The 23,656-nt window shown below is 43.2% G+C and overlaps 1 protein-coding gene across 1 annotated transcript in view; it reads right to left on the minus strand.

Moving 5' to 3' along the window:
* USP4 (ubiquitin specific peptidase 4) overlaps positions 1–23,656 on the minus strand; it is a 44,267-nt gene that overhangs the window by 10,573 nt on the left and 10,038 nt on the right. The window contains exons 7-13 of the mRNA XM_032194238.1: positions 20,677–20,820; positions 19,929–20,046; positions 18,995–19,168; positions 17,021–17,179; positions 14,586–14,810; positions 12,085–12,168; positions 11,285–11,379 (exon numbers count right to left, since the gene is read on the minus strand). Of these exons, the coding sequence (XP_032050129.1) occupies positions 11,285–11,379; positions 12,085–12,168; positions 14,586–14,810; positions 17,021–17,179; positions 18,995–19,168; positions 19,929–20,046; positions 20,677–20,820 (999 nt within the window). The remainder of the gene's footprint in view (positions 1–11,284; positions 11,380–12,084; positions 12,169–14,585; positions 14,811–17,020; positions 17,180–18,994; positions 19,169–19,928; positions 20,047–20,676; positions 20,821–23,656) is intronic.

Raw genomic sequence — 23,656 nt, forward strand, 5'->3', positions numbered from 1 at the left:
CAACAAAAACATACTGGAAGAAACTGAAGGGGAATGTGAAACTTAAGGGCAGTCTTGGTTGCAGTGATCGTGAAATGGGGGAGTTTGGTATTCAGAGGGCAGCAAAGAGGGAGCACAGCAAGCTCACTACCCTGGACTTTGGGGGAACACTTTGGCCTCCTCAAGGATCTGCTTGGTTGAATATCATGGGACAAAGCCCTGGAGGGAAGAGGAGCCCAAGAAAGCTGGTTGGTATTCAAGGATCATCTCCTTCAAACTCAGGAGCAATGCACCCCAATAAAGAGGAAGCTGGGCAAAACCAGCAGGAGGCCTGCATGGATGAACAAGGGGCTCCTGAAGAAACTCAAGCACAAAAAGAAAGCACGCAGACAGTGGCGGCAAGGACAGGTAATCCGGGAAGAATGCAGAGACACTGTGCGAGCAGCCAGGGATCAGGTTAGGAAAGCTAAAGCCCAGACGGAATTGAATCTGGCCAGGGACATCAAGGGCAACAAGAGAGGCTTGTACAAATACATCACTGATAAAGGAAGATTGATAAAGGGAAATTGTGGGTCCTCTCCAGAAGAAAATAGGAGACCCACGACCCAGAGAAGGCTGAAGTACTCCATGACTTTTTGCCTCAGTCTTCATTGGCGAGCGCTCTAGCCACACAGCCCAGGGGGCAGAAGGCAAAGAGGGACTGAGAGAATGAAGAACTGCCCACTGCAGGAGAAGATCAGGTCTGAGACCATCTAAAGGACCTGAAGGTGCTCAAGTCCACGGGACCTGATGAGATCCATCTGCAAGTCCTGAGGGAACTGGCAGATGTAGCTGCTAAGCCTCTCTCTGTCACATTTGAGAAGCTGTGGCAGTCTGGTGAAGTTCCCAGGGACTGGAAGAGGGGAAACACAATCCCCATTTTAAAAAGGGAGAAAAAGAAGACCCAGGGAACTACAGGCCAGTCTCACTTCTGTGCCCAGCAAGGTCATGGAGCAGATCCTCCTGGAAACCTGCTGAGGTCCATGGAAAATAAGGAGGTGACTGGAGACAGCCAACAGGGCTTCACTAAGGGCAGATTGTGCCTGAAAAATCTGGTGGTTTTCTGCGATGGGGTTAGGGCATTCACGGGTAAGGGAAGAGCAGCTGATGTGGCCGACTTGGTCCTGTAGGAAGCATTTGACGCTGTCCCCTGTGATATCCTTGTCTCTGAACTGGGAAGATACGGATTTGATGGATGGACCAGTCAGCAGGTAAGGAACCATCTGGATGGTTGCACTCAGAGAGTTGAGGTCGACAGCTCAATGTCCAGGTGGAAACCAGTGACAGAATTCCTCAGGGGCTGTACATGTATTTAACGCCTTTGCTGGCAATCTGTACAGTGAAATTGAGTGCACCCTCAGCAGGTTTGCCAATGACACCAAGCTGGGTGGTGTGGTCAGCACACTGGAGGGAAGGGATGGGGATGTCATCCAGAGGGACCTGGATAGGCTCAAGAGGTGGGCCTGGGTGAAACTCATGAGGTTCTGCAAGGCCAAGTGCAAGGTCCTGCACCTGGGCTGGGGCAATCCCAAGCAGGAATACAGACTGGGCAACAAGAGATAAAGAGCAGCCTTTCAGAGAAGAACCTGACAGTGCTGGTAGACAAAAACCTGAACACAAGCCAGCAATGCGTGCTTGCAGCCCAGAAAGCCAGCCCTATCCTGGGCTGCACCAAAATCACCATGGCCAGTAGGGCGAAGGAGGGGATTGTGCCCCTCTGCTCTGCTCTCACGAGACCCCACCTGCAGCCTGCGCTCAGCTCTGGGCCCCCAGCACAAGAAGGACAGGGATGTATGAGAGTGAGTCCAGAGGAGGACCACAGAGATGAACAAGGGGCTGGAGCACCTCTGCTACGGAGACAGGCTGAGGGAGCTGGGGCTGTTCGGCCTGGAGAAGGGAAGGCCCCGGGGAGACCTCCCAGCAGCCTGCCAGTGCCTAACAGCAGCTCCAGGAAAGCTGGGGAGGCACTCGTTGTCAGAGGGTGTGGTGATAGGACAAGGGGTAATGGCTTTAAACTAAGAGAGGGTAGGTTTAGATGAGATATAAGGACGAAATCCTTCACTCAGAGGGCGGTGAGGCCCTGGCCCAGGCTGCCCAGAGGAGCTGTGGCTGCCCTATCCCCGGCAGTGCCCAAGGCCAGGCTGGATGGGGCTGGGGGCAGGGGGCCCTGCCATGGCAGGGTGGGTGGAATTAGATGATCTTTACAGTCCCTTCCAACACAAATCATCCTGTGATCCTATGAAAATAAACAGCTCCAGAGAGCAGTGAGAAGACAGACACAGCTTGTGCTACTGGGTGAAACAGCAACAGCAGATATTCGCTTTTATAAGTGTCCAAAAAACCTACATGGCCCAACACTACTGCATTTTTCACCCCAATATATCTTCTGAGACTATTCATTAGAAAATATTTATGAGATCTCGGGAATGCCACATCATACTGCTCTTTAACTTGGTGAGTCACCTGTCCCAGGCTTATATTTCTTTTTTCATTAAAACTGTTTTTTTTTTCAGAAAATTAAAATAAATATTTCATGAAAAGATGCCACTAAACATAACCACAATCACATATCTGGGCATACCAACTCTCAGCAGCTCTCTTACATTAGAGAAGCCACTTTCTCTCGAGCGACAAGAGATTTTTGCTCCTGTGTTCAGAAGACACTTGCAGAGGAGGGAGTGGAACAATTTCAGAGTTGCAGTTCTACTTCATTCTATTTAAAAAGAAGTCTGGGTCCCAGCTTGAGGCCTGCCCTGAGCCTATGTATGTCAGTAGAAAGCATAAAGAAAAAAATCCCTTCAGAGAGTTTCATCCCAGCCCCCAGGAGCACTAGCGATTAGCAGAGCCCTCCAAGAGCAAGCGTGCATATGGCAATCCAATGACCACGACTGCTGAGGTTTTCTATGCTATTGATGCTATTCAGTGAACCAACAGCACTGCATACAGCTTGCACCTTCTGAAGTTTCCTGAGAAACAGCACCACAAAGAGTTGAATTATTTCACTTAGTACTGTTTAAATGACAGAAGACCATCATACTCAGAGCATCACCAACGATTAACTCCAGGTCCTACGAGACCCTTAGGCTGGTCTCCTACAAAACAGATCAGTACACGACACAATGTACACATTCCTCAGCGTTCTGGTGACTGCCTCTCACACCACCTACACTGCTGATTAAAGCAGCCCCCATTCATACCCCATCCTCACGCAGGTCCTGTACAAAATCCTGCCTCTGTGCTGGAACAGATGGGAAACAATGAAAAGCAAAGTGTTACCCACACACAGGTGCCATCCACCACGAGCAGCCAGCGTGCCGTACCCTTACAACACTCCTCAAGAGAGCATCTTGCAAACTTCTTACTAGAACATCCCAGCTTGGTTACTCGAGTGCCCCTCTACCTACTCTGCTGCAGAATGGCTGTTGTTCTAGTATTACAGGCAGATGTATCAGAATCCGGATCACTTTCTGAATCTCTTCAAAAAGAGTATTTAAAAATCAATTAAAGAAATTAAGAAAATACTTTATCAGTATTTTAAGGAAGCCTACAGAGCTGATAGAGGGAATTAGGTGACAATGAGCTGTACTTCTGTACCCTAGAACTTAATTGAAATAATAGAAGATAAAGATGACGCTACGCCAGATTCCACAAGGTGGTTTCATAAATCAGCCATCTGCTCACCAGCTAACACACTGAACATTACCCTTTATAATTCATGACAGCCTTTACAGATGTTTTTCAGTGAAGCACCAGTAAACAGGGATGGCCTTAACCAGCCTTCAACCTGACAAATAAGCACCAGGAAGCTTTAGGCTTGTGGTAACTATTCAGAAAGGAGGCACCGAGCAATGAAGTAGCTAACTTTTGATCCTTTGCAAATTAACATTAAGCGAGAGCACAGGAACATGAAAAACTACAGGAAAGACAAGGCAGGGTGATGTGAAAGGGCACTACAAGGAGAAGACAGTCTGAGCTGAATGCCAGGGTAATATATCTATCACAGATACCTATCTATCACATACCTACCCACACACACTACAGCGTGTTACTCAAGCATTCCCTGGGATGGAACATTAAATACAGCTGGAAAACACTGCGTGGGTCACAGGTCAGCACATAACCACCAAGAAAACAAGCACATTTTGTATGTGAACAGAGAAGGGTAGAAAACATGCTACTGAAGAAGCTGACAAACAGATTCACCTGAACAGGATTACCATTCCACATCTACCCAGACATGCTGCTGTGAAGTTACAGCATTTTCAGAAGTTGACAATAAGAATGAACAGAGGCCTAGAAAAAAAGACTGAGTGAAAACAAAGCACATATTCTCTCTCTTCTGGGAAATGGAGATACTCCTGATCTGTTTACTTTCTCTCATGACATGAGAATAAACACAATCAAGTGAACTAGGAGATATGAAACTGGAAGTAAAACATATTTAGACAACAGGTGGATCGCCCTGTAGAAGCCTGTCACAGGATTTTCCAAGTCATGCAGAGGAGCAGGATTTAAAAGGATGAGGGTACTCAATGAGTAAGATTTTTCTAAAGGTTAAAGAGTACAAACACATACTGGAAGGGTACAAACTCTTGTAAACAAGCAAACAACTGAGAACAAGCTTCCTAGATTAGCTTGCTACAGTCTCACGCATTTCAGATTTCACACAAACTCCTGGGCTAGCTGGTTTGCTGACCTAGCAGTGCAATAACTGTTCTAGCTCTTCAGTAACAAACTTGACCTTTCTGCAGCCAATCATGGTTTTCAAGACCACCTAAACATAAAACACAGCATGTTGTAAAAGAAGGCAAAAAACATAGTACGTATGGCAAACCAAATATATTTTATTAAAATATGCAGCTTTTATAGGTTAAAGGTGACCTGCAAATCAATTTGTGCAACTCTCATCCACATAAGCGATACACGTTGTGTTATATGCCCCATTAGCCAGGCTAAGAGAACAGGGAGATCTGGTTTATCAGTCAAAACATTTTTCTTCTTAGGTCTTAGGAACTAAGAAGAAATACTAGGAGTTGTGCCCATACAGCAGCGGGCCATGGAGTCTGCTTTCCAGTAGCACTTACCTGACCCCTTGTAGGCCGGCTCCGAGCTCCAGCGGGATCCCTGGGTGATGTGATATCACCAGCATGGTGCATGCGGGGGTGTTACATTGGAGCGGGAGCCGGGGGTCCTAGTGGGGCTGCACTTCATGGAACCTAAGAAAAAGAAATAGTAAGCATTTTGGTTATGTGCTGAATGCTGCTCTCTGCTTAGCCTGGAGAATGAGAGCATTCAGCACAAACACTGAAGTGATTTTGTCAAATTGATTTGCAGACCACCTTTTCATGAGTGACTTTCTGGTCATTTGCCACAGAACTCCCTGTCCTCTCACAGTACCACCACGACTGCAGACAAACCTTTACAATGCTGCAATAAGTGGGCTACTCCCACTGCTCTTCGGCTGCACAGCTCCACATGTCATGCCAGCAACCTTCCTTATATCAAAACCCTTTATTTCAGCAAGTATCTCACCTCTTCTCTGATGCTAAATATATTAATATATCTTTCATCAGGACTATACTACATTTCCAAGCCTATCACAAAGAGAAAGAGAAGAGTACAAGGCCCTGTGACAGAATGGGCTTGGAGAATTCTAGTCCCAAATCCCTCTCCACTGGAGAAAAAAACATTGTTGTCCTCTTGCGTAAATGGAGCCAAATTCATTTTGGAATGCTTATCACTTCAGAAGTCCAGTAATGATTCATTTTTCTTTTTTTTTTTTTTTTTTTTTCTTAAGAGGTTTTACTATTAGAGAGCACAACAGGTAATATGCCATAATAACCAATAAAACAGAAACAGATCAGCTGAAAGGAAAAATACATCTTAGCCATCCAGGATCAATTAAAAAAAAAATTACTGTCCATTCAGGTTAAACTCCAAATGGAGTCCAAGGGCACTCTTCCTCCTCATACCAACACTTTAACAGAACATGAAAATTCACAGCGCAAATCTCAAAACACCCCATGTGCATTGCAAAGTCACAGAAAGTTGACGACCTCCCTGTCTTGAGTGAAAACAGGAAAAAAATACAGCTTCCTGAACACTAAAATCACTTTTAAAAGGTGCAAGTCATAGCAGACACTGGTGCCAAAAGCAAGACACCAAAAATTCTAACAGTAGTACTGTCATTTCTTATTTTTAAAAATGAAACAAACAGTGTCAGGGGCACAGACCTTCTACAGGACTAGATGTTTGAACTAAGACTAGAGTGTTAGATTTGGAACTGAATTTTGAGCTGAGCTGTGTGTTGCCCACTGGCTAGCACACTACACTCTAGAATCAGAAGTCTGTCGAAGCAACAGGGATATTGTTTTCACATGTAAGCTCTGGTTTGCCTACAGCTTTCAGTGAAACAAACCTGGAGAAAATACTGCCAGAGGCTGACCCTTTACATTGAAACTTCACAGTCCTGAGTCAACTCCAGAGCGGCAGCTAACAGCCTCAATACCTATACCGAGGTATTTGTAAGAAGTAATTTCATGAAATCATGCTCCAGCTAGGAAAGAACAGCCTTGCTCCTTCTGCTCAGCTGACAGTAGCTTGTCTCCTCCTGAACAAGCCCAGCAGGAACAGATGTAAAATACAAACCCTGCAAAATCAACTGCTGGATTCTGTCTGGCAACCTCTTTAGATGGAGACAAGGAGAGCAAGGCACGAGACAAACCCACTTTGGATGCAGCTCCTTGTGAGATCAGAGCCTTGGGGCCCCCCACAGCTCCCCCAGTTACTGCATACTCGTCCCTTGCTCACGCTCTAGCAAACAACCGCAGTTACTAACACCACCTTGTTTTGCTTTTTTCAGTGGAAGGGAGGAGTACTTTTCAAATGAAGAAAATATTACACAATTAAAAAAGATTATTCGAACTCTGGTGGGAGGCAGGGAAGGGTGCTGCCTTCAGTTTATCACAGCTTTTCTCATAATTCCCTTGGCATGGAGATAAGGAAAGAACAAATGAAGAGACCTGTGAGAACACCAAGCAAAATACTTAAAAAAAAAAAAAAAAAAAAATACACAAAGGACCCACTGATCAGTTTGCAATTTTTAAATACAAGTTTCTGAAATGTACATCTAAGAACCTATTTCTGAATATGCTGTACTGATTAAACTCTATTTTTAATTGCTTGGTTACTTGCACTTTGTTTCCTTGCCAGTGAAAGGAACTTTCCATCTAACTTCAGCGACTTCAAACATAGCGATGAGATGTACACGTTACAATTTGCCAACAAGGAAGTTGTGCCACTGGATGTTAGTGGAAAACAAGAACAGATAGTCAGCACATAAAAGGGACAAGGAGGTGCAGGGATCAATGAAACAGCAATTTGGAAAGAGTTTGAGTATCTGTGACAGTGACTATCACAAATTTAATTACGGTAGACCTTTTGATTCTAGAAAATGTCCTTAATGTAAGCCACAAACAAGTCCATGGTCCTCAACAATCATATCCTGGATTGCATGCACCACCCTAGGTTAATATTTAGTACTTAAGAACACACAACATAAAAGATACCAGGATTATCAGATCTCTCTCTAGTTTTTCCCCAAATGAAAGCTAACGTACTTCTCACTCAGGTTTGCTGGACTGCAGGCACAGCGTCCTAAGATGGTGCAGATTTCCCATTTGATATGTACCAGAAGTTATTAATGTTAAAAATCTCATTTTCTGTTACTCTTGTTATTACATAAGGAACTTAAGTGATTCTTCGGAAAACCTTAGGAAAACTAGTTTTCAAAATATTGTAGACAAACAGCTTAACAGGGTTTTTCTTTCTTGCATACATGTATAAATCATTATCTTCTCAGGCCAATTTAACACTACAGAATGTTTTCTTAGAAGTTTATTTTGTGGTAATACACTCTTGTAAATGTACTACTAAAAAGACGGGTTAGCATGATTGGTTTAATCACTATCTTTATCACAATTGGTTGATCACTATCTTTAAATCGTGAATTTTAGGTGAAACTGCTGTAGCTGTAAAAACATTACACCTACTTTCTAATAGAAGGCAGCTGCTCCCCTTATTAATCAACACAAAGTTTTATTTCAGGAACAGAAGGAAGATACATTATACAGTGTAGACAGGACACATACCCAACTACAACGCCACTCAGCCCAAGAGAATCTTTTCTAAAAGTTCTTGTGGACTACGAAGAAGCACAGAACCATGCTTCGAGTCCTAAGATGCAAAAGTCTTTGCATCACTTCTCTGAAGAACTAGCCTTAATTTAAGCCCAACAAAAAAAAAAAAAAAAAAAAAAAAAACTTTTACTGGGCACTCAAGTCTTCTTCACTGACTTGAGAGAAATAAACTATTTCTCAGCTATATGTGATTTCAATTACTTACCTCTGCTTTCAAGTGCAGCAAGTTTGCTCTTTACAGGTGGAAGAATTGGAAAGACTTGAGATATCTGGAAATATCTTTAATTCTCCCATTTATTAAACAGCAAGATGTTTGTGTGTAATTAAAGCAGGTAAATAAATGACTAGGATATCAGAAAACCTTGAAGTTATCAGCAGCAATCTGAACACGCCGCCTGATGTCTCACTCATTAGTGAAGCATCACGCAGCACCTTCAGGAAGGCTGTGAACACTTCGCAGTCCCTGTTGATAACTTCCACCAGAAGTGTAGCACTAGGACTACAGACCGAGGAGCAGCTGAGTATTTGTTTAATCATACCCTTGTCCCACTCATTTCCCCATTTATAGCAGCACAGCGATGCACAGAGCGACACAGCACACTGGACAGGGACCTGACCCGTATCCTGATCTAGCTCACCCTCCAGTTCCACAGTTCTGCCAGCACAAATATGGCAAATGAATGCTGAGCGTTACCCAACCAGCACATGGGGTATTTTCTTGCTTAGAACATAATATGCATGAAATTTTAGGAACACTAAACCAACGAGGCTAGGAGGAACAAAGTAACCCAGCAACACAAGAGGAATAAATGGGGCCGCTTGTGTGCTGGTTTTGGAGAAGAGGCCCACACAAAGCAAATTCACATTTCAGTGCCTGAGTCCAATCCTGAGAAGAACAGTAGTGACAGGTACAAGTCAGTTGCATTTGCTTCTGTTAAAAAAATAAATAAATAAAGTAAGCAGGTAACCCATGGAAGTCCCAGAAGTGAGGGAAAATGCCAAAGGGCCAGGATGTCAGCTGGAAGTGCCAGGGCAGGTTCTATGAAAGAGCCCTCTAAGCTGGTATTAAATCCTCCTTTCTGCAAGAAGCAGGAGGAAGAAATGCAGCTCCATGGCTAGGAGCAAATTTCTCAATGGAAAATACGTTTTGAAGCCAGTAGGATAAAAATATCCACATTACTTTGGAAGTGATCCACATTTTGGTAACAACGCACCAAGTCCAAGCAGAAATTAGCTCTCCAGAAGCAACTCAGATCATTCTCATAGTCCTAAAGTTTAAGATTTAGAAAGTTTCAACTTTGACAATTTTCAAAGATTCAAAGTTCCTGTCAGTGCCACGACATTCCCACCACCTTCACACCTCAAGTTCTACAAGGCAGTAACAGAAAAAGGGTAAAAATCACTAGAGAATCACTTGGAACTGCAGATCAGAAATCTTACATTGAAGACCTACTTTGCTCCCCATCACCACCCTGTGAGGATCTTACCACAGAATTATGTACCCTCAATCTCTCATATATCCTTAATCAAGTGATTATGTAAAAAGTTTTGCGTGTTATGAACAAGTGCTGCTGTCATGTTTTTGTACTTCCTTTCAGTAAAAAGGCTGGGGTTTAGTATACAATTTTACATTACTTTTTCTTGGTGGTATCATCCCTTCAATTAGTTCTGGTGCACAACTTTCTCCTAATTCCCACCCTGGTGCCTCCCTGGCTGCTTGTTCTTGTCCCACAGTGCAGATAACATCTTAAGAGGGTTACGCGGAAAAATAGGATTAGCAAAGTTTCCTCCTGCTGCCTCTCCTCTTTCTTGTAGCGTTATTTTTAGCCCAGGTCAGGTCACTGCTGTGACTCACGCGCAGCATGACCTCATTTACAGTTAAGCCTGCACATAAGGAAATGGTCACTGCAAGGAACAGGGCTGCAGCTGAGCTAATGCTTCCTCAGCAGCCCAGGAGCTGAGCTAATGAAGACACAGTAGTTTTCTGTGGAGGAATATGCAACAGATCACACATGTAAGAAAATTCTTTTCTTGCAATTACCAAGTTCCTCAAAGTTACAGGAACAATCCCAAGGTGCAGCTGAGAGATTCTCCAGGCTGGATTTCGGGAAGAGCACTGTAACGTTATGTTTGTGTTTTCTACATTGTATGAGCTTTGGAGAAAGGCTTGGTTGCAACCTAATGCCTTACAGTACCATAACAAAATGGATTTCACCAAATATCTTTCCAAGGCACCCTAACCAGCCTCACCTTCAGCTGTCATTGACGAAACCAACGGGTATGACAACAATTTCCAGAAACCATCAGCTTTTCCTTCGCAGCAGCGGGTGGCACAACAGGACAGCACCAAGCAGAATGTCACCGCACTCCACTCGGTGCAAGGTACACGTTGTGCCAGAGTATGAGAGTGCAGGGCTTCAGACCAGCAGAATTTTTTTAGAAACAGCATTGTTGCTCTGGAATACTCTCAAGTGAGAAAGACAGGACTTCTTACGAAGGTCTGAACTGGACCTCACAAGCTCCAGGTTCAGCTACTAGCCCCCAGAGTCTGTTTTATGTTTCACATGCACTGTTTTCCATTACTCAGCTGCAGCACAGGAACCCTACTTTTGCTCTCCTCCCAGATAGCTAAGTCATCTCATTCACCACATGTGTACCAAACAACAAGCACAACCAAATCCCCAGCTTCACTCAGTCACTTGTAACCCCTGAGGGGAGTCTACACGGTCCTCTGCAGTGGGACACAAAAACCTGAGTAAGCACCAGTCAGGAGTCTATTGAGAACTCCAGTCATGGTTAGCTGGGTGCTGTAACAACTGCATCGCTGTTAGGAGAGGCACAGTGCAACAGCTTAGGCTTGATGCTATTCTAACATCACCTCCAAGGCTTTGTACTGATTTGGAGCATTAAGTTAGAGGCTTGAGGCACAAAAGCAGGAGCCACATGGAAAGGGTCTACAGGAAGGCTTAGGTTTTGAGAAAAACAAAAGGTTCAGGTTCTGTATTTTGACACTGAAGCAAATGTTCTGTAACATTCTTTGCATCATGGCATCTTCCCACTTTACTCACACAAAGATGTCGTCTTTTGGCATGATATGATTTAAACCTTCATCCATTTGGAAGATTTTGTGGAATCGATGATTATACACATCTGTCACCACCATCTAGAACAGCAAGTGATATATGCGAAGAGATTATAATAAATATTTACATTAACTTAGGCAAACTAAATTTGAGCAACAGTTTATTCATTCTTGTGATTTTTCAGCATATCTATCATCAGTACTCTGCTTTCTATAACAGCACCAGCAGCTAATCAGCTGTATTCATTAAGGTGGATCAGAAAAACAAAGCAAGCAACAGATTGATTTTACAGAGGTATCAAGGAGATGCAGTTCCTACAGCTGCTAATCAGGCTGGTAGAAACAACACAAATCTCAACACCAGAGTGACAACGGGCTATGATTTTAAGCAGAGATCACTCACATCTGTAATTAACTGACACAAAATGAAGTGCTACGCTAGCATCCTGAAAACAGTCCCCATCACCTATGAAATCGTTCACTTTATAAAAAGCTCACCTGATCCCTTTGTTACCAAAAGGATGTCCAACGGGAGGTGGACCCAAAACAGACTGAGCATCTCACATTACTAAGAAACTACACTATCAGAAATGCTGGAGTGAGTAGAATACACAGACAATTTTATTTTTATTTTATTTTACAGTTTAAAACTTCATTCAAACTTCTAATGGAATAACGACAGAACCATATGATTCAGCTTTTTAGCCATTTAAAAGCTAAGACACCAAAATACTTCCAGAAGAAAAAAACATTTATCTAAATCATTATGTTTGAATTTTTCCTTACATTTTCTGCAGGAACCCCAGAAATTTTGGAGAGTGATTCACACAGATCTGAGATGGCCCCCATCATTGGCACCACGACCCGGTACTAGAAACAAAGATAACATCATGCTTACACAAGGCAGAATAAACCCATGTAAGGCAGCGAGCAAGACAATGGATATAAAACTTCGAATTTGTAGGAGTTCTGCTGAAGTTAAGGTCACAGACGCACATATTAAGGTTTTGGGGATTTCAGCTCTACCTTACAAAGCCAGGATTTGGAGGGAACAAAAGAGCCTTAAACAGCTGGCCTCCTGCTTTGGTAAGGCTCACTTGTAGCATACACGCACACACATAAATACAAAACAAAAAGCACACACGACAATCTGCTGAGTAGATAACCCTGCTGGGTTATTTTATATGTTTAAAAAAAACCCTATAGCCATTCTCCCCTGATTTTGAAACGCAGGATAGCAAACTTATGTGTACTGCATATGAGGATGGATCTGCCTGAGCAGATCAGATGACTTAAGCTTGCAGTTGACTGGAAACATCATCTGCACCGAGTGTAGCTTACTTCTTTTAAAAGCTCCATTCTGGACATACTCTCAGAGCTCACCCAGCAGAGCACACACGGGGCACTACACGGCACTGGGGCTGGCGAGGATGTAGTTTAATCTTCCTCATAGCAGCCTATGTGATGCCATGCTGTGAATTTGTTTCTAAAACAATGCTGATATCACACTGATGTTTTAGCCACTGCTGAGCAGTGGCAAGGCTGTCTCTCTCTCCCCACTCTGCCCTCGCAGCAGACAGGCTGGGAGTGGGCAAGAAGCCAGGAGGGGACGCAGCCAGGACAGCTGTCCCCAACTGGCCAAAGGGCTATTCCACACCTACAACCTGATGCTCAGCAAAAATAATTGTGTTGGAGACAGAAGGGGTGACTTGGGCACTGTTTCACTTGTGGGAGGTGGTGAGTGATTTCCTTGGTGTTATTTGTGTCATCATCCCCACTTCCCCTTCATTTATTAAACTGTGCTTTTGTCCTTCCTATTCTTCTCCCTTCCCATTCAGGGGCGGGTGTGGGGAGTGAGGTGCTGTGTGGGTGTTTGGCTGCTGGCCATGGTCTGTACACCACTCATGGAGCTACAAAAAGTAAGAGTGGCACAGTTCAAGAAACCCTTCACCCTGTACGGCAGAAAGATCTTGCAAGTCTGTAGGGAAGTGCCCTACCTCAGATGCTAAACTTTGGATAAAAACACTCCTCCCAAGACAGCTATATGACCTTTTACAACAGCTAGCTGATGTTGTGCAAGCAGAAATATGCATGAATGCAAAGATTTCAGCTTGATTTAGCAGGGCATCTTTTCTTCATCAAGGAATCGGTACTGTATGTTTTAGAGAAGGACTCAAAGGCACAGTAGTAGTTATAGACAGGCACATGTTTAGAGAATCATGTGGAATACACTTGCCTTGACTAAAAGGAACTACGTATCTTGATTATTCACTGGGATCCTCTCAGTTATGCTATGTGCATATTCAGCTGTGGCCATCACAGGCTCTCGGCACAACCCTTATGGTGTCACACACCAGAGGTGGAAGGAAGTGGTGCGTACCTCTGGCTTCTCAACTGGGAGATCACAAAATGCAAATAACTGCTTACAGGGAGACTGCAGGTGGGATGTGGAACAGGCACACGGCCAGTTCATCTAGAAGAGCTCCAATTACTGAAAGTTAGGTTTATCTTAATTCAAAGTAGAATTTATCCTTTCAACCTCTATGCCACCAGTAATCTTGGTCAGCTTCTCAATGAATCCCCTCCTCTGTTCTTTCCCTTTATAAAGCCTCAGTGACAAGTGCAGCTGTCCTTGATTTCACAGTTGTACAAAAAGCAGGATGAAAATTCATTGCTAATTCAGCCTACTGCATCTACCAGTCCCCTCTCTGCCAAAATACCAGGGTATATACAAATCACTAATTTTAATGCACAACACATACAAACATTGAAGGTTACTTCAGGTATGTGTGCACTCACCAACAGGCCTATTTGAAAAAAAGGAGAAAAAACTTTAGTCTATCCTGGAAAAGAGCAGGCTTTAAAAGCAATCAAGTCTTTTTTTTTTTTTTTTTTTTTTTTTTTTTTGCAAAAGAGGTTGTTTTTTTCAGTTGTTTGAAACTGCAAGGCCTTACTCAGAGAAGTTTCACCTTTACGTTTTCCCAGGCACATTTTATACGAGGTAAACATATTACTGCCTTCAACCAACAGCATATCACACAGGTAACCTCATCACAAGAAAAATTAAGCCACTTTAGCTGACCCATGACCTTGGTCTCATGAATGGAGTTTTTACAAAGCCTTTTGATTTCACATGTTTAAATCCCAGCTTTTACAATTAAAGAAGGCCATCCCACCCAACTCAAAAGCAGACGGTGTCTTTTAGGTTATTTGAAGTGTCTCAACTTTAAAACTTAAGAGAAAGAGACTGAGATTAAAAAGAAATTCAGGTGTTACTCATGCCTCACCTGGACAGGTCTGCGCTGTGGGTCTGCATATACCAGGGTGACTTCCATGAGACGATCTCTCCTCAAAGGCAGTGGAAGGGTCAGGTAACAGAAGGGATCAAAGGTCACAGAAACTTTAGAGCACTTGGGACAAACAAGTGTCGATTTGAAGAGACCATGAAAAATATCCACAATGATAGAATCATTCCTCAGCCGATGGTTCTCCCAGGCCTCTTTTGCTACCACCTGTAAAAAATAAATAAATATTTCTCAACAACACTTCCAAGGCTCTGCAAGCACAGGGATCAAAGAACATTCAGAAAGTTCATACTGCCAGATACAGATAAATTTCACAGACAGGGCGGTGGGGGGGCCTACCCTCTTTCCAGCCTAACACACACAGATTTTTCTCGGTGAAACTAAGGCCTTGTGTTAAGTGTAATTCATCATAGCCAAGTCACTTGGTCAGCGTTGCTTTGATGCAAGCAAAGCCAGAAGCATGAAGGGAAGCAAGTGGACAGCGACAGGGTTACACGCTGCTCCTCAGAACAGAAAGCTGCTAACTCTACCCCAGGAGGAATGGATTGACATCCCCTGCTTTTAAAGGCAGCTGCGGTTACAGCTTCCAAGAAAACAGAGTTTTTCTTTGTGGAAGGGTCTATTGCTTGACAACAAAGTATAAAAGAAGGCAATTAAAACCCCTTGAAGACTTTCACAATACAATTTAAAAAATTCCTCGTGTAAGAAAAACAAGTAGCTAGCATTTGTCTATTTGTGTGATTAGAGGCTCATCCAAATATGAGATTTTTAGGTTCCGGTACAATACTGTATTTTTCATAGTGCATCTTCACTTTATCAAATGAAGTAAGTGCCATACACACCCCCTCCAAAGTTACTGCCAGTAACCAGGATGCTGAGATGAGAACAGAGGAATTAGCTCCAATAATTGCAGCAACACAGAAACATGGCAGCAACATTTGTGCACCTCCTACACCAAGAGAAATGGAAGTACCTAAATAACATGAAGGCATGCTGGGCATCCTCTTCATCCCACAACTATCACCATTTCTTGGAGGGAAAAAAAGACTAAATATACTTCATGTGTTGCTGCTACATGCACTGTATTACACATGAAAAGGCAAAAACCATTATACTATTGGCAGCTAAGAGAAAAAAAAAACAAATATTCACACAGACTTCCTAAAAATACTTTTTTTACCTGGCTTTTAACAGCTCCTAAAGCCTTACCCCACCCTAACAATACACTTACTCTGGACTCTGCATTTCTCAGTATGCTGCAGCTGTTTGTACCAGGGCAAGAGTTAAAAGCCTGATCAGGAGAAGGCAATTTCACTTAGGGAAAGACATTCCACTATTGTGTGTTTCATTTTAATGTGAGCGTGGTGTTTGGCAACTTCAGAGTGACAAAGAGGTGTTTGCAGAATGCTCATGTACCAGTGCTGACAGAAGATAGAGAAAAAGGCAGGAAAAAAAATAAACATGAGATTTTTCAGGACCTTGTCAGGAAAATGGCATAAGAGAATTAGTTTTCTGTATTTATGTACAGTGGGTAACTGGAGCCCAACAGCGTAAAGTTGCTTTTACATCAGTGCACCCACTCCCACAACACCAGAAAGGAGGAAAAATCAAGTCAAGCCTCTGCAGGAGAGGCAGGTAGTTCACCAGCTGTTAGGTGATCAAGGTCCACAGCAGTACCAAGTTACAGTGAATCACCTCCACACAAAACTAAGTTCTCTCTTTGCTTTGCCTGGTGATGTCGAACACCCTGTTCAACCCAGGTTAGCAGCCGATGGCTTACATTCACCTAGAGGCCACAAGGGAGCACACCTGAGAAGTACAGCCTCTAAGTTCTTTTTGTCTGGCACGCTGCTGTCTACCAGAACACTGCTCACAACCCCGTGCCCAGGGCACTTATCCTGGCACTTTCTTGAGAGCCACCTAGGCACCACTTAAGAAAATCCTGTTCCACCTAATGCCACATGTAAATACGACCGCTTGCACAGTGTTTCCCTTGAATTGATGCAAAAGCTGCTGCCCAAACTACCTGGAGGAAGCTACCTGGAGGAAGACAGTGGGCCTGAGTAGTCAAGAGACAAGATTATAGTAATAACTGCAATCTTACATTTAGCTGCTATGTCACAAGATCAATTTCCTTCCTTCCCACTGCAGAATTGTGTCAGAATGGTACGGTGAGCACATCTGCCTGTCTGTCAGGAAGGACACTGGTGTTCTGCCATAACACAGAGCAACAGCTCCATGCTGCAAGGTGTCATGAAGAACTGTACGGGCCACAGAGCATGGCAGGGTTCTCCCCTCCCAGGTACACTAGTAGGGAAGGTGCTTGTGCATTCTGTGGACAAGAAGGCCACCACGTGTCACAAAACCCAGTTAGGCTCCCTCAGAAGCAGTGGACACTCAGGTAAAGGGCACCATACCGAATCAGGTCTGCCATTAGCATCCTTCAGCTCCAAGTAGGGCTTCTTCTTCACTCTATTCAAATCCTCATGCAAACCATCCAGAAGAAAAGCCAACAGCTCCTGGGAATCTTGCTGCTGGTATCCTGAAAACTGAGGAGCAAACCGGCCAACCTGTGTCTGAAACACGATGCAAGAGTTAGAGGGGGGGAATATAAGCTGTGTGTAAAACAAAGTGGAATAAAAACACATTCTAGATTTTGCAGGAATCAAACCTATGCTACCTTATATTAGTAGCAGACCCCAATGAGCTGGATGCTAACAGAACAGAGGGTGCTAAGATAATATTCCGAACTATTTTCTAGTATATCCCTCACCACTTGAGAGAGAAGAATGCATTTAGTGCTGTAACTGGAAATCTAGATTATCAATGTTAATTTAGGAACCTGCAAACAACCAGCACACAAAACTTACCTGCTTGATGCATTTCTTACTTTTAATTTCTTACAGAAGCCTACAGATTCCACAATGCAGACTTGCTATACGACAGTAGCTTGAAGAAGTTGGACTGCAAGATTGGAGATGCTTGTAGAAGATGCTTGTGAGCTAACACAACTGGCTTAGAATTCAGATTGAAATCAGTAGTCACCAGTAGCCTCTAGCTATTCTTAAAAATTTTAAATAAAAAAAAAAAAAGAGCTATGAAGCTCTAATACATAACAGCCTGGGCAACAAAAGCCAGGAACAGCACACCCAAATACATCCTCTGCTTCTTCATGCAGCACAACACTGCCCTTTAGTGTTCCTGCTTCTAGAAACAACAGCTTTTCCTGTGGCATCCCTTTCAACAATTAGCTGAAGGAGCGGTCTGTCCAAGTGACCAACAGAAGTTTTCTCATGAACACACAGCATCCAACGTGCTTCCAGAGTTACACTTAGAACATTTTAACCACTCAAGATGACAACTGCAACAGAACCCAAACTGAAGGGCTGAGACAAACAGTCATTTATCTGCAACAATATTACGAAGTCACAAGCAATACTGCTCTATGAAGTAAAAACTAATGCTTATTCCAGTCTTAAATAAGAACAACCTACATTAAGACACTTTTATTGATGTCTACTACTGATTCTGCATATTTCTTCTGAACAGAAGATTACAGAACAACTTTAATAGTGGTAGATGTTGTGCGACCAACTCTAAGTCACGGATATTAAAGACCATCTTGTTGATGCATAATGACCTACAGCTCTACAGAGAACAATTTCTATAGTCCCTAAGACTTTTGCTCCAGGTCACAAAAGCATTTACCCTCAACTTCGAGACGGCAAGAGGGTGTACATTTACATTAAGATCTGCTCATTGCTTATTTTGTGCATTCAGGACATTATTCTCAGATTACTAAAACTGCACTTACAGAGGCAAACTCTTAATGTACCTTGGATGCTTTCATTACATCGTTGTGCAGCACAGCATCTTCACATTATATTTAGAACAAAAGCCTTTTTATCCTATGGGTGGAGTGTATACAAATGCTGCATTCCAGTATTTTAGCTGAAAGCAGCTCTTTATGATGAAAGATTAGGAACATTGAACCAATAAATAATGTGGCAGACAAGGAAACGTATTTTACTTTCTACTTTAGAAATTCCAGTTTTTAGATTTATGACTTGTACACCTCTTTTCACTACTTAAAATCACAGCTGGCAATTCACATTACCTTGCCTTGGTTTGTGGCAAAGATCGTGTTGATACATTTGAAAACAACTCTCAGGTTAAAAAGTCATTTACTAAGTAAGGCACTTAACATTAAAAACAGTAGCCAATTCCAGGTTAAGTTCCTTCTTTCTAACCTGAAAAGCAGTTAATTAAAACATGAAATAACACTGAAGCAGTTCTGTTGTTACTGCTTTCAGGACACCAGAATTTGTGGAAGGCATGTTATCTTGTTTCTTCTGTCAAAGACTTATGCTACAAGAACACAGAGTACTTACTTTAAACATGCGTGGGGCCACGTGAGACTGTCTCCCAGACCAAATCTGTTTTATGAGCTCTGCATAGGCTTCTGCAATTTCTCCTCTCATTCCCAGGGGATTGTTTTGATTTATTTCAGCTTCGTATTTATCTTCCAGGAAATAGTCAGTCAGAGGAGGCGTATTGCTCAGACACTGAAGAAATATTAAGGAAATGAATTTACTGCACAGGACAATAAATCTGCATGACAGCAAAATAACAAACCCAGCTTTCACATGCGAACATGTACTAAGTTATTAACAGATCAGTGAAACGGACTTACAGAGCACATACTTAGGAAAAAAAAAATCCAAAATCTATGGGAAGAGTGGGATACTGTAATCACTGCAACTCAGAACATTGCTGAAATAAGGAAGTTACCACATGACAGACCACGGCATTCAAAAGACTCATTTCTGAAACACAGTTTCTCTTTGCAGATGCCTCACTGACTTCTCTTGTTTGCCCACAAGTATAAGCCTTCTCTTTGGAAGACTTTCTCCCAGTTCATCTAGCATAAGGCATATAAGGCTCAAGGCTCCCCAGCCTGTAGCTCCTTGGTTCATCTTCAGAAAGTTATTTAAAACTAACATCATATTTGTTACCTTCTGCTCCTTTGGTGTGGAGTAATATTACGCATGTATTTACTACTACTGTAATTAATAGTTCAGCAAAGCAGATAGCTAGCAATCTTCTGCAAAAAGCGGCCAGCATACTCATCTCACTAATGCTGCACGCACGTTAAGACATTTTCCATGTCAGATCATTGTTGCCTAAACACTTTTTTTTCCCCATTCTAGTAGTGGTCTCTTCACTGAACCCTGTCAGAACGCTTTTCTTTCCACAGATTGTGATTCACAATTTCTGTAGGACTGTTCTTGTATTTAATTCTGAAGTGTTTCTTTCATTTTTTACCTGTAATGCAGAGTTCATGAAGCAGGTATTCCCAAGGTTACTGAGTCCACAAAGTCCAGGTTGTGACAGGGAAGCAGAGTCCCCGCAGTTGTAAGAGTTGCAGACAAATCCAGAACCTCTGAAAGAAAGAAAACACAATGAGTTACCCGGTCTCAGTAATGCTGAAGACTCACACCAAATACAAGATAAAAATTGTTTAATGAAAGGCAGCAGCATGCATGTTTCTGCTGCTTCAACGCTGGATAACACTGGGTATCAGGATGATGAGGTATACATGCTAACTTTGGAAACATTAATCGCTACAGTCTATTATTAATTTATGCTTCATAAAAACCTTAATTTCCTCTGTCTGCAAGTACACAGCACGCTATCCTAATGCAGCAAATCTAGTATAAGAATCCACACGATGTATTGTAACAGCTCACAAGAGAATTATAGTCTCTACCTGGAAAGGCTGCTAACACACTGGCAGGTAGAGAGAAGAATATAATCCGTTCCCTCGTATCCTCAGTCCCCTCAAAATGGGGCTAAACCCTAGCAGTTAGTAACTATAAAACACGTACTACTTTACCAAGCGAGCAGGGAACTGCAGAGCCTAGTTGCCTCAAAAGCAAGGTTTGGTGACAGGTACACAAGAGAAGCAGAACTCCTCACAGGGCACCATTTACACTCCTTTTCTATGCAGGCAAGGATGCACAAGAGAGTTCACACAAGAGACGAAGAAACAAAAGAACATTCCTGCTCTTACCCCCTGCCCAGGTGGGAGCTGTTCAGTCCATAGGAGTTACTGCTATCACCATTAGTAATGACAGAAGTGGCAGACACTGAGGAATAAGAACTTGCTGATGATTTTGAAGAGGTAGTAAAGTTTCTGCTAGTTGCAGTGCTTGATCTGGGAGAAAGGAAAAAGAAGGAGAAACAGTGCTACTACTTTTGTCTCCCCCCACACCACCTCCCACAAAACTCCGAGGACTTGCCACTTGACAGTCAGTCCCTCCACACAGATTTTACTGCTTTGATCTGTGTGATCACGTTTCCAAACACTTGTCTGGAACAGAAACGTCAGAAAAAAGTATCAGAAGCAGGAGTAGCGATTCTTGCTTAAACCAAAATCTGGGTCCCAGACTGAAACAAGAGTGTAATTCAGATGGCACAAGTGACAGGACAGCAAGATTTACATTTACTCATAAACCACCATGGAACAAACAAAAATCCCAGCGTTAAGGCCACAAAACACTCACCCCACGTTAAACACCACAAAATAAGTCCTCCTCTACTTAAAACCCAGAGCACCCACCCAAACAGAACAGTGATTAGCAAGAACTAGGGTGCTAGGGGGAGCATAAAGCACTTGGTTACTCCTCGAGGGCCTCCGGATGCTGGATTCAGGCACTCTCTTAAGCAGAGGTCAATGTATAAAACCAGAGGGAGGCAGTGGGAAGATGACAGCTATAAGGAACGTAGAGGTTTGTAGATGTGGCCACTGTAAAAACCACCCAGGAACCTTCTGGTAATTGCAGAGTTAGCAAATATAACAAAATACCTAAACCGAACATAGGAAATGACGGAGGGAATCTGGGCTGTGGCAATTTAGGCTGACAGAGAGGAGTTCTGGATTCCCTGAGCTGCTGAATATAAAAACGGAGGCATTGGTCAGCCTCATTTACCTGGTGGAAAACTGTTGGACTTTGGAAGCGGGGCTAGAGGGAGGCTAAACAATGCGAAACAACAAAATCCCAGAGAGAAAACAGAAAAAACTTAGATGGAAGAGTTCATAACTTTCAATCTATGCAGTTGAGTCCCAGATTAATGCACACAACTCCTCTCCCTGTCCAGAAAAGGACGGGAACACCATGTTAATAGACACCTACAAGGCTCTAAAAATCAACAATGTTCTGTCACAAACAACTTTGGCTCCATAAAAAGCAAAACTACAAGGATCAGAATAGTTTCTGTAAGCCTAAGTAATTTCTCTGTAGCAAGGGCTAACTGGGAAACCTTTATCCTCCCCATTTTTACCTAACCAAACACCCAGAACTGACTGCAGAGGGGCCCAGGACACAACTCCCCACACAGCAGCGCTAATTTAGGCACCCAAAACACAACAAGAAATGATGCCCCTGAGGTCTGGCTCGTTCTTCTTAAGGTACCCTGAGTCTTGAAGGATAGAAACTAAACTCCCATCTTCATACTCAGATGCTACTAAGAAAACAGGACTGGAAAACCTTGGCAGAGCAAAAACTGAAAGACAACAAGCTGCAAGGGCCAAGAGGAGACAGAACAGCTGGAGGCCTTACAGGTTTGGAAATAAAACATCAGCAAAAGAAATACAGAAGGGCAGAAGTTAAAACAGGAGCTTCTGGCTGAAAAACGCTTGATGTGAGCCAGCAGCGTGCTCTTGCAGCCCAAAAGGCTGCACCAGCAGCAGCAGCACGGCCAGCAGGGTGAGGGAGGGGATTGTCCCCCTCTGCTCTGCTCTTGGGAAACCCCACCTGGAGCCCCACGTTCAGCTCTGGGGCTCCCAGCATAAGGAGAACAGTTAGAGCAAGTCCAGAGGAGGGTCATGAGGATGGTCAGAGGGCTAGAGCACATCTCCTGAGGAGAGACTGAGAACAAAGTAGCTGAGCTGGCAAGGACCTCCAGTGATCATCTAGGCCAAGTCCAATGATCATCTAGGCCAAGTGCTTGGCCTCTTCAAGGCCAACCAGAAGTCAGAACATGTTAACGAGGGGATTAACCAAACGTCTCCTAACACCGAGGGGCATGAGACAGGCTGGATGGGGCTGGGGGAGGGGTTGTGCCTGTGGCAGAGGGTTGGAATTAGATGGTCTTTGAGGTCCCTTCCAACCCAAACCATTCCGTAATTCTGTGATCTCACATCATGGTTTTAAAGTGCTTTTATTCAACCCAAGAGATTACAGATAAGCCGTTCAGATCATCAATAACCTCTGAAGTCACAACCAACTTGTATTGCATTTTGCAGCATCGAGTATCTGGCTTCAGCTTCTTCTAGACATTGGTTTGTGCTCATCTCCATCTGCTGCCTGTAGAGTTCCTCATTTAATTTCCATTTCTCAAACACTGCAGAAGCTTTTAAGCATTCAAATAACCTTTTAATTTTCTCACTGGAATAATACTAACTTTAAGTAGTCCGGTACAAATATCATCTGCTACTTCTTCAGCAGTTCACTCCACTACTTCCGAAACCTCATTAAGCTACTTTTCAGATTTCTCAACCTACAGGCACACAATCATTTCACATGCCCTTTACCAGTGTGCTATGAAAAGAAAATCTGATTCGCACTCAGAATTTCCCTACTGAACCACCGAGGTTGTTTTGTTTTGGCCTCAAGGCTGCTACAGGAGCTTCCTTTCCGGAGGCTGACCCAGAACTGGAATCCCGTTGCCACAGAGTCCAGCAAGCACCCAGGGCTCCTGTTCTTGATCCCCAAACACACAACTTCACCTTTCGCAGCAGCGATGCACTTTGCCCCTACTCTACCAGGGGAAGACAGACATTTCGACACTTAGCACACAACCTTTCAAAAACGCATAGAAATGGCAAGGGAAGAGAAACCTGGAGACCAGCAGAATAAATCTGTCAGCTTTATCTAGTACAGAAACTGTGAGGCCTTGTGGTTGATCAGCACACAAACCGCTAAGATGAATTATTGAAATTAAAGCTATAGAAGACTTTCAAGTGGTTGGAAGACACAAGCAAAGTATTC

This window comes from Aythya fuligula, chromosome 10, assembly GCF_009819795.1.
Source record: "Aythya fuligula isolate bAytFul2 chromosome 10, bAytFul2.pri, whole genome shotgun sequence".
Classification (NCBI taxonomy): domain Eukaryota; kingdom Metazoa; phylum Chordata; class Aves; order Anseriformes; family Anatidae; genus Aythya; species Aythya fuligula.